Source organism: Nesoenas mayeri (genome assembly GCF_963082525.1).
Source record: "Nesoenas mayeri genome assembly, chromosome: 5".
Taxonomy (NCBI): domain Eukaryota; kingdom Metazoa; phylum Chordata; class Aves; order Columbiformes; family Columbidae; genus Nesoenas; species Nesoenas mayeri.
The window spans coordinates 68261396-68274598 of NC_137548.1; the positions used below are offsets into that span (position 1 = coordinate 68261396).

The window sequence follows — 13203 nt, forward strand, 5'->3', positions numbered from 1 at the left end:
CTGGCTGTGCTTTCTCTGAAAGCACCTGAAAGGCCAGGCCAGGCCAGGCCAGGCAGGCCCTGTGTGTGTGGCAGGAGACAAGAGCGAGGGAAGCCAGACAAATAATTTGCCCTGAATGTGAATAGGGGCTGAGACAGACTGAGATGTGTTGGTGGGAAAGGAAACTCCCTCCCTGGGAGGAGGAGGGTGAAGCGGATCACATTTTAGCCCTGTCTGTGCCATGGCGCGAGTCAGTGAGCGGCTCAGAGCTGCTCTGTTGGCTGTGGGACCACCTGGAATCTCCTCCGTACGCCCCCTCCAAACCCACTGCTGGCCTGGTGCTTATTACTGAAAGGGGCAGTTGTGCAGAGCATCGGAAGAGGGAACTGCACTCGGGTAGGTCTGGTTACGTGCACACAGCAACACATTACAGGGAAAGTGAAGAGAGAAAACCCCCAGGACAGAGAGCGAGCAAAAGCTTCAGTTTCCGTCTCAAAATGCAAAGCCTGGCTCTGAGCTCTCTGGCTGCCTGAGGCTGCTGTGTGTGGTGGAAGAGGTGGCGGGAGCACGCTCTGGGACACGTACGTTCTTTGGCGTCCTGGGGAGAGTTGCGTGATAACATTTCACTGCCCCACTTGTCCCCTGCGTAGCTGGCAGGCAGCTTGTGAGATGGGCTGGATGGTCCGTAGCCCCTGGGGTTCAGTTCTCCTTTGTACCTCTGGTTAGACTGGGTGAGCAACAAGAAAAAAAAAAACAACATAAGATTTTATTTTTTTTGCTATTTTGCATTTTCTTCAACTTTTTGCTTCCCACCCACGAGAGCAAGTTGAGGGACAAATTGCCGTGTTCTCCTGGTCTGATGTGACCTCAGGCGGAGCCGTGTGGGAGAAGTTCGTTTCTGGGGTCTAAAGGGAAGGAACAGACCCCAGACCAAAGGCCAAAGACACTGTGAAGGCATTTACAGCCCTGGAAAACACGTCACACAGAGACACGTGGTGTTTGGTGCTGCCTTTCTATTGCTGGGGCTGACGGCCCTGACCTGGCCCTTCAGCCTTTTGCTGTGCAGAACTTCCTGCGCAGAGGATTTGTTGGGCATGGAGAGCAGAGGATTCCAAAGAATTTGTATATGAAGAGAAAGCACCTTATGCTTTGCCCAGGCTGGGACATACCAAAGTGAGGAAGCAATTCTCTGCTTCCTTAGGGCATTTGGGGCTCTCCACAGCTCAAGGCTGCTGCATGCACGGAAGGATAAGCCTCATTTGGGGAGGGCGAAGGTAAATGGTGGCAAAATGCAAGAGTTTTATCATAGGAGACTCGGGAATCTCCAGGATGTTGTTTTTTCTACCTGTGAGGGTTCATCCTGACTTGTGCACAGCATCCCAAGAAATCCAGGGACGTCTAATTACAGGCTTACTCTGGGAGGCTGATTATTCCCTGTAGCCGGCTCCCAGTTAAATATCACCTGCCTACAGACCTGTTCCAGCTCTTCCAGTTTCACCACATCCAGGATGTTATAAGGGACGTAACCAGCCTGCCCACTCCGGTTGAGCAGCTTCCACCACTGCTTGTTGTCTTCTAACACCTGAGAGAGGGGAAAAAATAAATTTGCTAGTGAGAACATCGGATTTCTGGCATATGTAAACAGCACGTAGTGGAAATAAAGCACACAGTAACCTGAAATTGTCAGAATAGCATCACTGAGGCTGGGAGCTGGCAAACAGGTCTGTTGTGCTCATTTGCAGTTCAGGACTGAAACCTTTCCTGAACAGCATCAGAATTTCTCCTGATGGTGACCAGGAGAGCATCTCTGAGAAACAGACCTGGGGAGGGGGAGAGCTCATACTTCCTACTTAATTTGCCTGTTTCTCTGTCTATTTTCTTCCCAATTACTGAGTTGGTGTTGTCTTTTTGCATTAAAAAAAAAAAAAATCAAGAGTGGCTCCTGGCAAAGATGCCAAAGTGTTATCACATAACTGGAGTACAGGTTACATTGAACTCGTCATCTCGTTATAAGCACCATGTGGCAATGAGATTGCACCGCCCCCTGCTCCTTTCAGCAGGCTTGTTCCTACCCACAACTCTGAGGTTTTTGAGTTTTTTCTTGTTTTTTTTAAGTAATCCTCCCCAAATGCACGAGCTTTGCTGGCAAGACCCACACACATTTCTCATTCTAGCTACATTTTTGAACAGAACTCTTTTTTACACAATAGATCTGTCAGTGTGTAAACCAAGTCATGTCCCACATTCTCCAGCTGCCAACAGTGTTTTGCTAAGAGAAAGGTTATGAAAATCATTGCAGGGTGGGGGGGAATGGTAATAATGAGCATAGGCCCAGCAAGTGGGTGAGCAGTGATTTGTTTTCCTTCCTCCTCATTGCTAATTAAGATGTGACTGATGTGTTTCAGCTGAGCAAATGAGGCGGTACGTGCCGCCAGCCTGCTCCAGCTCAGGCGTCAGGCTCCACGTTTGAGCAAAGCTTCGTGTCGCTGCTCACAAAACCCCAGACAACAGTAAGCTGGCGCTTGGCGGTGTCTGCAGGTCTCTGTCCCGCTCCTGGCAAGGGGAGAAGGGGATGCGTTTTCTGCAAGCACGTTCATGTACCTCCAGGATTTCATCCTTGAGCACTGAGAGTTCATTGGCATTTCGTGCAGTGAAATCGTAGCGGATTTTGGCATATCTCTTCGGCAGAGCCATTCCCTGCGCCTCAAAATTCCTGCCGGAGAAAAAAACCAGAGCTTTAATGGAGGCCCATGTAATAACTAAGGAAATAGATGTTCAGTGGCACAAGGGACAGAGGGACAATGGTATGAATATTTGTGTTGGGAGGGGGCAGAGCCTCTTTGCTGCTCTATTTTAAGGAGGATTTTCACCCCTCATTTTAGTGAAATGTGTTTGGGAATAAAAAAGCTGTTGGGTTAGTGGCTTTATTGGAGACTGAGGCTGCTGCTCTCAGGGTGGGAGAAAAGGCACCTTCCCCTGACAGCTGCTGCTTTGCAAGGACTGGGGAGATTGAGAAAGCACAAAGAAAATGCTCTGATTGCACCTCCTGTGAAAAATAAGTGTGAAACCCTCTGTCCTGCTAAGTGGGAACAGCTGCCCCACGTGCCTGGGTAGGGGAGAAGCAGGAGGCAGCGTTAAGGGAGAGGGTTTTGGAGATGAGTGGTGGTAGAACTGACTGCAAACCTGAGCTTTTCACTAGGCAGCGAGTGCTGAGCTCCTGAAGCAGAATTCTGCAGATGCCTGGGAAAAGTGAGTTGGAATGGTTCTATTCTAAGATGTGCTTTGGGGGAAGAGAGATGTGGTTTGGTGTTTTGTTTGGGAACTTCTGACACAAGGCTATGCAGCTTTCAACATTGAACTTGCTTTTCATTTGGAGAGAGACACACAATAAATATGGTAACTGGTCAAAAATTGAAACTGGTCAAAAAGTGAAGAAGTGGAATGGAATATTTGCTTTGACCCAAACTGAAATGGTTTGTTTTTTCATAACTTTCTGCTTGGCTTAGGAAAATTTTGCAGACCTCATCTTTTTCTCCTCCAGTTAAGATGGGTGTAGTGTTATTTTTTGAAATTCCAAAAATGTTTGCAGTGTGGAAAAACTGTCTTGCCTCATTGTGTAAGGGCAGGTAGGAACCATCTGGATGCACCTTCTACTGATCTTTCTGCTTATGCCTTGCAACCTGCACAGCTGCCCCGTGCAGAAGCCTCTGGGGTGCTGTGTTCACAGTGGGTGTGCCAATGGGGGCAGGTTCTCTTCCAGTTTATGTCAGTTCTGTTGATGTCCAGCACTGCTGACAATGAGGTGTTTTAGCCTGATGTTTTCCCATTGCTTAATTCTTGGGTTTACTCAGTGATTTTTAAATCTACAATCTGTGGGAGCTCTTTGCGGGCTGCTGAGGCATCTGTAACACCTGACTTTGAAAAGCGAGGTCATTGTGCTGTTTCAGTTCATTTTAATGTCTTCACTAGATAATTCAGTGCCCGAAGGCAGGGAGGGGGAGGAAAACCTGAGGTAGGTAGAAATTACTTATTTTGTAGCATTCCAGAAGGTAAATGGATTGTGAGGAAAGAGGTGGCGGCTGCAGGAGTTTGGGGCTGATGTGTACTTTGCACACACCGAGGTTTTACACAAGCATCCTTTGATTATGACAATATTGCTTGGGGTTCTCATGACACTTGTCTGCAGCAAGAAGCCTTGGTGTAATAACAATACCGATGCACAGGTATTTTTGCTAATATAGGGCCTCTCAGTTAGAAAACTAGTTCAAACTGCTCTGAAAAAAGCGTGAGTATAGCAGGAAATATGTCTGTCCCAGAAGCATCATCTTGGCAAACAGCTGGGCAAACTTGGGCAGGACCTGCTCCGGGCTCACAAGGGCGTCTCAGCACATTCTCAATTTCAGCATCTGCTTCAGTGCCCTTGACTTTGGGGTTTGTTTGTGTGGGGTTTTTTTCTTAAACATTATGCATGAGGAGGACTTGCTGTTGACAGTCTGAACAATAGGTACAAAGTACAGCAGCTATCCCCGGAGAAGGGAGATGCTCTTTGGCTCTAAAGCACAGCGGCTATCCCCGGAGAAGGGAGATGCTCCTCGGCTCTAAAGCACAGCGGCTATCCCCGGAGAAGGGAGATGCTCCTCGGCTCTTTCCTGAGCCCGCACTGCAGTTAGACCGGGTGGTGTCTCAAGAAAGAGTCACCTTGGTAAAAAGGCAGCTGTGATTTGTATTTCAGGACTCCATGCTACTATTTATGGTTTATCTGTGCTGAGACTAACAGAGGAAAATGTTTTGTGTGTGTTGTCTACCAGTCACTAAAGACAAGCTTAAATGTACTCAAGTAGACTAAGCTCTCCTTATTTTTTGTAGTCTCACTGAGAAAAATGGAATTGGAGAAAAGAATTCGTTATTGCTCTTTCCCTACTCAACACTGTATCTGTACCATTCTATGGGTCCACCAGGACCTTTGATGGCATGAATGGGATGAATAAGTTATTATGCTGAAATAATTGGATTTAAGGTATTTTGCTGTGAATTTGAAGGTTTTTTTTTGGTTTGTTTGTTTGTTTTTTGTAGTAGAGCTTTTAAATGTTTAGATTAGAACATAAAAACATGAAAGAAACAGTCTGGCGTGAAGGTTTTTCCCCAGTCCAGAGCTGGTGACAGAACAGTGTGTGGTTGAGTGCTCTGCTGCATCTGGGTTTCCCATCTTTAAAGATGGGAAGTTGATAATGTCATGTCAAAACACTGCGAAGCAGAGTATGGCAGAGAGCTCATTTGCAATTTGGGAAGAGTTTGCTGAAACGTGGAGATTTTGTGAGAGTTTCAAAGACATAAGCTCATGTAAACAAGCAAGGAGGTGAAAAGCCTCTAAACTTTGAACCAGAAGTACTTTCCTAAAGATTTTATAGCACTGAGTAACTGGTGATGGAAAACACGCAATGGGGCAGAGTGTTGGATTAAATTGTGAAAGAAACATCTTTCCCTTGGAAAAAAGCCTGAGGCAAAGGGGTGGCCTGGTTGGGAACTGAACTTTTCAAGGCTTCTGAAGAAAGTGGAGGTTTTTCCTCAATTTCTACATTTATCTTCGTAATGAGTTGTGTGAAATCAAGACCTTGGCACTTGTGATGAGCAGGGCTGGAAACACTTTTTTTTTTTACACAGTCGCTAATGAGTATCTTTCCCTTTGCTTGTGTCTAAAAGCAAAAGGAGGAGCTGCTGCCTCCAGTGAAACACACGGGCGCTTCCTCGCTTCAAGCATTTGCTGTGCGGCGCTGCTGAGGTCGGGCTGCGCTCCCCCGCAGCACAAAGTTTGCACGTGCTCACGCTTTACTGCTGCATTCCTCCTAGGAGCAGGTTCTTCCCACGCAAGGTGTTGTGGCTGTGGGATGAGTGGAGGGACACGAACCTCTCTGAACGAGCAGAGAATGAAAGTGCAGCGCGGTCTGTTTGGCACATGATCCTTACTATCGCTTTGAGCTGATGTTATGAAACAAGATCTACTGATTGACTAGTTAAGTCAGTCAATATTTTTGCCTCTTGGGGTGGAAAATAAATGTAACCCATTTCCTTGTAGAGCTGCTGGTGATTAAAAGCAGACAGTGTTTACATGAATAATCCCTCATCTAATCTTTCTCTTGATCTTGTTAACAAGCCTGAATTATGGCAGCGCGTTATCTACCAGGGTACCAAAACATCCTGGTGTTGTGCTACGTTGCGGTGGGTGTTTCTGTGGTTAGGAGGGGGAGCGGAGGCGCCGCTGTTACCTATTTACATGCTGAGTTACGTTCTGTTTGAAGGCGTCCACAGCTTGTGTCTGGTCAGCACTCTGGCCGCGCTTGAGCGAGGAGTTCCGGTAAGGATATCCATTCGCCGACGAGAGCTGGAAGGGGAAAAATGGAGTCAGTGTCACCAGGAAAAGCGTGTCAGAGGAAAGGAGAGTGATAGCGGGAGATGAATCATGGCCTGGAAGCTTTTGGTGCACGTCAAAGAAGTGTTCTTCAGGCAAACCTGTGTCCCTGGGGCTCAGTTACAGTGCAGTATCCCAGTTCCTCTTGAGCAGGAGGTGAGGCTGATTACTGCTGCCCTTTTCTGGCCTTATTTTCCTTCCATATTTAACTGGGGTTACCAGACCCAACTGAGTTTTGAGCCGACTAAATGTTACAGACCAATACAAACTCCACAGATCCATCTCTCACTCTGAAAAAGGGGGAGGAAGAGGAGAAGAAGCGAGGCTGACGAGGGGCACGAGACTGACCTCTTCTTGAAGGTGGCCGATATCTATTTCCCAGGGTGCTCCGCGGAAGATCTCCATGGGCGCTTCCCAGCCGTTGCGGAATTTGGGGATGTAGGTGGGGATATTTGCTTCTCGGGGCCACTCAGCTCTAGGACATGAAGCAGGGAATACGCGGTGAGATTCAGAGGGAACGTGTCTCGGAAAGGACGTCAGGGAGAAGCGGGGGCATTGGGGCATCCTTGACCAGCTGTAAAATCCCATCTGCCTTTCTCAGGAGCTTGGGGAATCTGCTGAGACCGCGGCTCTGTCCTCACCTGGATCTGGTCCATGTCTCTCCCAGGGATTCCCAGAGGTTTATCTCTTTTGGTGTCAGGTGTCCTCTGAGAAAGTCGGTAGTGTCTTTAGAAAGAAGCGGGCTGACCACAGACCTGGCAAGCTCGGGGCCACCGCAGCTGCTGACGATCTGGGTTAAACACAGATACAAACAGATGGGAGAGATTTTGCAGGAAATGTTTGAAATATCAAACAAGCACACACACACACAAAAAGAGCAGAAGTAAAAGAGAGAGAAGTGAGCGGCTCTGATCCTTTGGAGTCTCTGCCTGCCCACAGGCACTTGAAAAAACATGGAAAATCGCTTGGTATTTCTGTGTCTCTTCTGGCTGCTTTTGCAAGCTGGGATTTCTGCTTCCTATTTGCAGTGCAAATACTGAGCTGGCTTTGCTTGCAGGTGAGGTCAGGCAGATTCCCAGCCGAACCAGAGCTGCCTTGAACTTCTGTTCACAGCGAGTCTTTGTTAATGAGGTGGAAAGATTCATATTTGCTAGCGTTTGTGTACTTAGTTCAAGCTGGAAATCAGATCAGAGGCCAGAAACACTGGCGTTGTTGCTTCTAGACCTCACTGAGAAAGGTTTAGCCAGTTGTGAGCAGTTTTCTAACCCTTCTGCATACTCTGCTGCCTGTAAGTGCAAGAGCAACATTAGAAATAAGAAGTGAGTTCACAGTGAAACCTGTGAGATTTACCAGTTCCAGTGGCCCAAATAGGAAATGCACCAGCTCGGAAGCGCTGGGGTTCTGGATGTGCTTTCTCAGTTTGGCCTGAAAAGAGAAAGGAAACCGGGTTTAATCCTAACCTGATTTTGCCTTCTCTTGTCTGTCGCACCAAGGGATTGTTGCTGAGATTTGCGACAGTTAACACAGCCTAAAGAGTCAGGAAAATTTCAGCAGTGCCCCTGAAATGAGGGAAGAAGAGTGATCAGGGAGTAGGTATCATTCCGTTTTAGATTATTTTGTGTCAATTTCTAAGGATGCTGAATTTCAGGAGTGGAGTACATACCATACTGTGTTAAAACTGGTCCCTTTGAAGCTATTTGGAGCAGAAGCAGAAAACCTTGGCTTATTTTGAAAGTCTTAGCGAGGAAGGGCCAGGCCTGTTGCTTCTGTCTCTTGCAAAGCTGAAAATCCCCCTGGTTCCCCCAGAACAAGTATTTTGCGGGGTCCCTTGGCAAATGACTGACAAGGACAAGTCTCCGCCAGGGTCTTTCCTGCAGCTGCGTTCACTGCGCCAGTCTGGTGCGAGCTGACAGAATTCTCTCCTGGCTCGTTACCCTCCTGCTTTCACACGCCTCGCTAAGCGGAGCTGGCAGCGCTGGGAGCATCCTTATCATTCTGCTTTTCATTCCCGTCTTAAGACGGCAGCTCCTCAGGGGAGAAGGAGGAGGAGCCGGGGGTCCCAGGGCAAGGAGGGACCCAGTTATTGCCAATTGGTCATTGTTAACCAGAGACTTTGCAGGCCCCTGGCTCAGGCAGCTTTGCAGCTGCTCTCTAGAAAGAGTGGGATGAGAACAATTTAAAGTAGAAAAGACTTTTTCGTGTGCATTTTTTTTTTTTTTTAAGTATTTGCAGTGCTCTGTTTTATGCCTTGCAAGGATAACAAGGGCTACAGCTCTCAGAAAACTACCCAGACTTACTTGCTTCTGCTTGTGGCTGTTGAATGTAGAGCAGGGATGTCTACAGAAGCCTTTGCACAGCTGTGCTCAAGGTGGGCATGGCACTTTCGGCTCTCTACACTCGCATCAGGGCTGTATTTGCAAAGAGCTCCAGGCATCGTGGGGCCCCTGGCTGCTCTGTCCCCTCCTGGACTTTACGCTCTAGTTTCAGTTTAACAACCTGCCCCAAGAAACTTGCACAAGCCCGACACAATGTTCTTCTGGACTCTGAAGAATCTGGAATCATGCCTTTGTCCCTTAATAATGTGTTCAGGTCAAATTTCATTTTAAGTGCTTACTACTGTGATATATGGGGAAAAAGCCCCGTCGCTACATGGCACGGAAATACCCTGTCACTTACCAAGAGGTTAAAAGCCAGTTTGGTTTTCTGGAAGCAGTCGATGAACTCGGCCTCACTTGGGGGTCTCGCTCGAAGGGTCAGCATGCCCTCTGTTGGGGGTGGTGGAGAGAAAGACACCTGAATCAGAGCATCCCTTTCCCTGTCCAGGACACTTTCATTTGCTGGCACAGTGAGAAAGGTGCTGAGACTAGAACTGCTAGAAATCAAGGGTGCAAGAAAGCTAAAAGTTTTCCTCTGTGTTGGAGGCTTTGTGTGCGCTACGACGGGACCGCAGACCAGCGGCACCTTCCCAACTGGCGTAGCTGGCGTTGGGTCCATGGCCATGCTGCAGCATCAGCCTGGCCTTGCTGGGCTGCGAGCTGAGGGCCCCTCCCAACCTTTATCCCGGGCTCCCCGTTTGTTGTAGCCGTACCTGCTGGCCCTTTCTTCTTGTTCTTCTTTCCTTTCTTCCTTTGGTTGAGCTGTTTGAATGCCTCTGCAGCCTTCTGAAGCCTGGCGACAAACACTTCAATGTCATCCAGGGTGCAGTTCAGGATTTGCTGTGAGGACAGAAATGCGACAAATCAAGGTGAAAGGAGCCCAAAGCGCTCGCAGCTGGGAAGCCCCGTATCCAAAGTGTGCTGCTCTGTGCCTGCCTCCTTTCCTGGAAGAATGCACAGGAATCCAGGCATGAAATGAAGCTGAATACATCACTTTCCGAACACAAAGCTGTGCCTGGTTGTCTGCTGTTATCAGTGTGACAAGTGACCCCTCTGCTAATGGGCGTCTGGAACATAACCCCCAGAGCGGCCGGTGGGCTGGGGAGGAGCAAAGCTACCACAGGGCAAAGGAGGTTGTGACTGGCACAGGGATTGTAACCAACCCACCTTGTGTTTATGAACAAACACAAAAAGAATCAGTTTAGCAATGACTGGATTTTGCCTAAAGTGTCTGCTCAGGGAGGAGCCCTTGGTTGCTTCCTCTCCTTCTGCCTATTGACCATGTGCCGTTCTTGTTACCAACCGTTTCTTTTTCAATCTTCTGTGCTAACATGGCTCGGGACTCTTCATGGTCGTGAGAGCTGGAGCCTCGTCGTTCATAGTCTGCAAACGAGGGAGAGAAAAATATTTACTGTCAGAGGTTGAAAATAGGCTCCATTAAACGCAGGGACCTGTGGGATGGCGACTCCCAGCTTGGTTGTTTATTCTGGGTTATGAGAGCACCGCAGGAGATCACAAAGAGCAGGACGTGATCAAAGTTACCACCGATTAAATCTTCCAAGGTCACAGCACCTGCTCATCAACCCTCTGTGTTGATAACGCTGCCTGTTTTCTAATATAAGCAGTGAATGAATCACGAAGAGTGTCCAGCTGCGGGCAGGGACCTGCCAGCCCCGTCTCCGGGTGCCGTGAGTCACCAGCTCCTTTGCCTTTGATGCACCTGAGTTATGCCCACTGAAGAGCCACCGCAGAGCACTCCACGTGTGTGGAAAGTGTGATTAGATGAACTCCCACTCGCTCTTCAAGCCCCAGCTCTCCGCAGGAGCCTTCCTTGTCCCAGGGCTATCACTTTATCTAAATAGTAGTTGAGAAAAACCAAAATAAGACCTGGAAGTGAATGCAAATGTCACTTGCTAGAAAGCAGCATGCCAGGAATTCTGCACGACTGAAGTTTAGGCAGGCCCGTGCACAAATCAGCGGGTTTGTACAAATTCCTGTGCAGTCTCTCAAGCGTTTTCAGTGGGTATTAAAAAATATTCATCCTGCAATGGAAAAGCACAGGCACCTCGCAGCTTCCAGGGCACCGACCGGGGCTGGTGGCTCAGTGCGAGCAATTGCTAGGTGGCCTCTTGTGGAAAGAATAAAGAGTTAGCTCAGTGAAATGGGGTTGGAAGGGCCAGGTGTTGCAGAGCAGGATTTGTGCAGTGAACTGGGGAGGCAGCCTTGGCAAAGCACTATGAAAAACATACATTGTCTTTAATGGTTAAGATGAGGCGATTAGTTTTGACAGGTTTTGTAGAAAAAGCAACAAGGCGTGTATCAAAGGAGAGGCTGTTTGATGGAAAGCTGCTGTGCATCAGAATAGAGATGCTTAAACGTGGGCCAGCTCTGAACTATAGATCTGATTTTCATTGTGCAAAGCTGGAGCTGAGACAGGCCGCTGGATCCGCTGCTTGGCTTCGGATCCCAGCCCAGGGAAACGAACGTGGGTTTTTTCTTTTCAGCTGGCGTCTGGAGTTTTATGTTGTACCCTGATCGCTGATTTGCCTTGAACAGAGAAGTTAATCCCAAGGGAAGGTGGTACAATAGGCAGTGATAAAAAGGCTTAAATTTTGCTCATCATCTTTTTGCGTCATCATTAGTCAACTTGAGCTTTTGTCAGAAAAGAGCTTATTTCTGTTGCCAAGAGCTTATTTTTGTTACTTCTTTCTGCAAAGAGAAATACAGGTTTTTTCAAGCCAGCTCAAACAGGCTGGAGTCAGGATGGTTTTGGAATAAGAATTGAGATGAGCGCATGAGAGAGGCGAGCTCAGATCTGCATTTCCATGCTCAGCTCTGGGAGAATTAACGAGAACCAGTTGATTTCCAGGGGTGAAGTCTTGGCTCCTGGGAAGCAGCAGGGCCAGGAATTTGCCTTTCTGACCAGGTCTGTGCGTTTTCTGATCCCAGTGCCTGGTGCAAACGTCATGCGATGGCTCAGTTTTACGAGGGGCTTTCACCTCTTTTGGGAATTTCAATGTCCCCCAATACAGGTGTCGTTACAAGGAGTTTCTAGGAGCTTTGAATTGTTGAGCAAATGTTTACCACTAACCCAGTGGGTACAAACCTTTCCTTTGGCCCAATTTTTAGGCATTTATAAAGCACAGCCAGAGATAAAACAAAAGTTGTGCCTTTGGTGCATCTGTGTTACAACACAGTGAAAAGACACTGGGCTCCCTTGTGCCCCAGCGGTGCAGGGCCTGAAACGCCACAGGTCTCTGTGTCCAGCCTGAGTCCCCTGTCCCCAGGACGGTACCTGAGTTGTGCTGGGACGGGGGCGCCACCCGGTTCCTGTTGACGGCCGAGCCGCGCGCGTCGTGCTGGATGGGGATGGGCGCCGGCCCCTGCGGCGGCGGGAGGATGGATTGCCTCTGCTTGATCTTTTCTTGGTTTGCTCTGCAAGGGAAACAACGCACAGTAACCCGTCAGTGGCTGCCGATCCTGTTTCTGAGAGACTGCTGTGTGAATGCGCCATTGTAAAAGGGGCTTTTTAATGTATTTTTTAACTCCGAGCGGTATCCTGCGGTACTTACTTGAGTGTCTGTGGCCGTATCTTCTTGCCGTGCTTGTGGTCTGCCAGGGCGCTTTCTATGTCCTCGTGAACCATCTCGGCCTCAAAGATAAAACAGGGATGTTTTTAAGGGCTTTGCTTTGGGAAGGGTGGAGGGCTCTGAGCGCGGAGGGGCTGGCAGGGCCGCAGCACACTGTGCTGTGTGTTGCAGCGGCACGGGGGGCTCTGCTCACCTCCACCTCGTCGCAGTTGAAGAAGTGGATGTCGGGTTTGTGCTGCTCCGAATCCTGGCACACCAGGAGCAGCACGGAGGAGTAGCGCATCTGGTTCAGCACCGTCTGGCAGTGCTGGACTGTGGGCAGAGGAAAGTCCTCCAGCTCCTCCTAGAAGAGAAGGGCTCAGGCAACGGGGAACCACTGAACTGCTGGGGAATAGTGCTGTGTATGAACTCTTGGGATCCCTGGGGTTTTTTGTTGCTCACCATTGTCTAATCGCTTTGTTTTACCTGCACCAGTACACTTGTCATCCATCCCAGCGGAGCACTGGGAGGAAAGATGCTTTCTGCACGGGGTTTACCCTCCCACTGTCTCCTTGGGTGACCTTGGGCTAATATTCTCTAGCTTCTCATTGCTAAAATCAGGCGGCATCATCTCCGTGCCACTCTCTGGCTGCTGTGTGCCTTTTGTGCATGTACACATGTCACCTGTCAAAACAGGGCGCTGTTCTCAGGCAGGTGATCCTACGTGTTATTTTAATGCTAGCAATGCGTCCTTCCTGCTCTGCTTGTGCTTCCCGCAGATCTCCGTGGACCTGTGGCTCTGTGTCGCTCCCACAGAAAGCACTTCTGTTGGCCTGGAGCACGGCTCAAGGTGTCTTTCACCTGGAGTACCTGT

At 48.8% G+C, this 13203-nt stretch overlaps 1 protein-coding gene across 1 annotated transcript in view; it reads right to left on the bottom strand.

Moving 5' to 3' along the window:
• Positions 1-13203, bottom strand: part of EPS8L2 (EPS8 signaling adaptor L2) — a gene marked incomplete at both ends in the record, with an annotated part of 30404 nt that overhangs the window by 2320 nt on the left and 14881 nt on the right. The window contains 13 exons of the mRNA XM_080344657.1: positions 565-706; positions 1454-1561; positions 2581-2692; positions 6243-6358; positions 6734-6860; positions 7027-7175; positions 7736-7810; positions 9062-9150; positions 9474-9600; positions 10064-10143; positions 12056-12195; positions 12333-12412; positions 12544-12693. Of these exons, the coding sequence (XP_080200783.1) occupies positions 565-706; positions 1454-1561; positions 2581-2692; positions 6243-6358; positions 6734-6860; positions 7027-7175; positions 7736-7810; positions 9062-9150; positions 9474-9600; positions 10064-10143; positions 12056-12195; positions 12333-12412; positions 12544-12693 (1495 nt within the window). The remainder of the gene's footprint in view (positions 1-564; positions 707-1453; positions 1562-2580; positions 2693-6242; positions 6359-6733; positions 6861-7026; positions 7176-7735; positions 7811-9061; positions 9151-9473; positions 9601-10063; positions 10144-12055; positions 12196-12332; positions 12413-12543; positions 12694-13203) is intronic.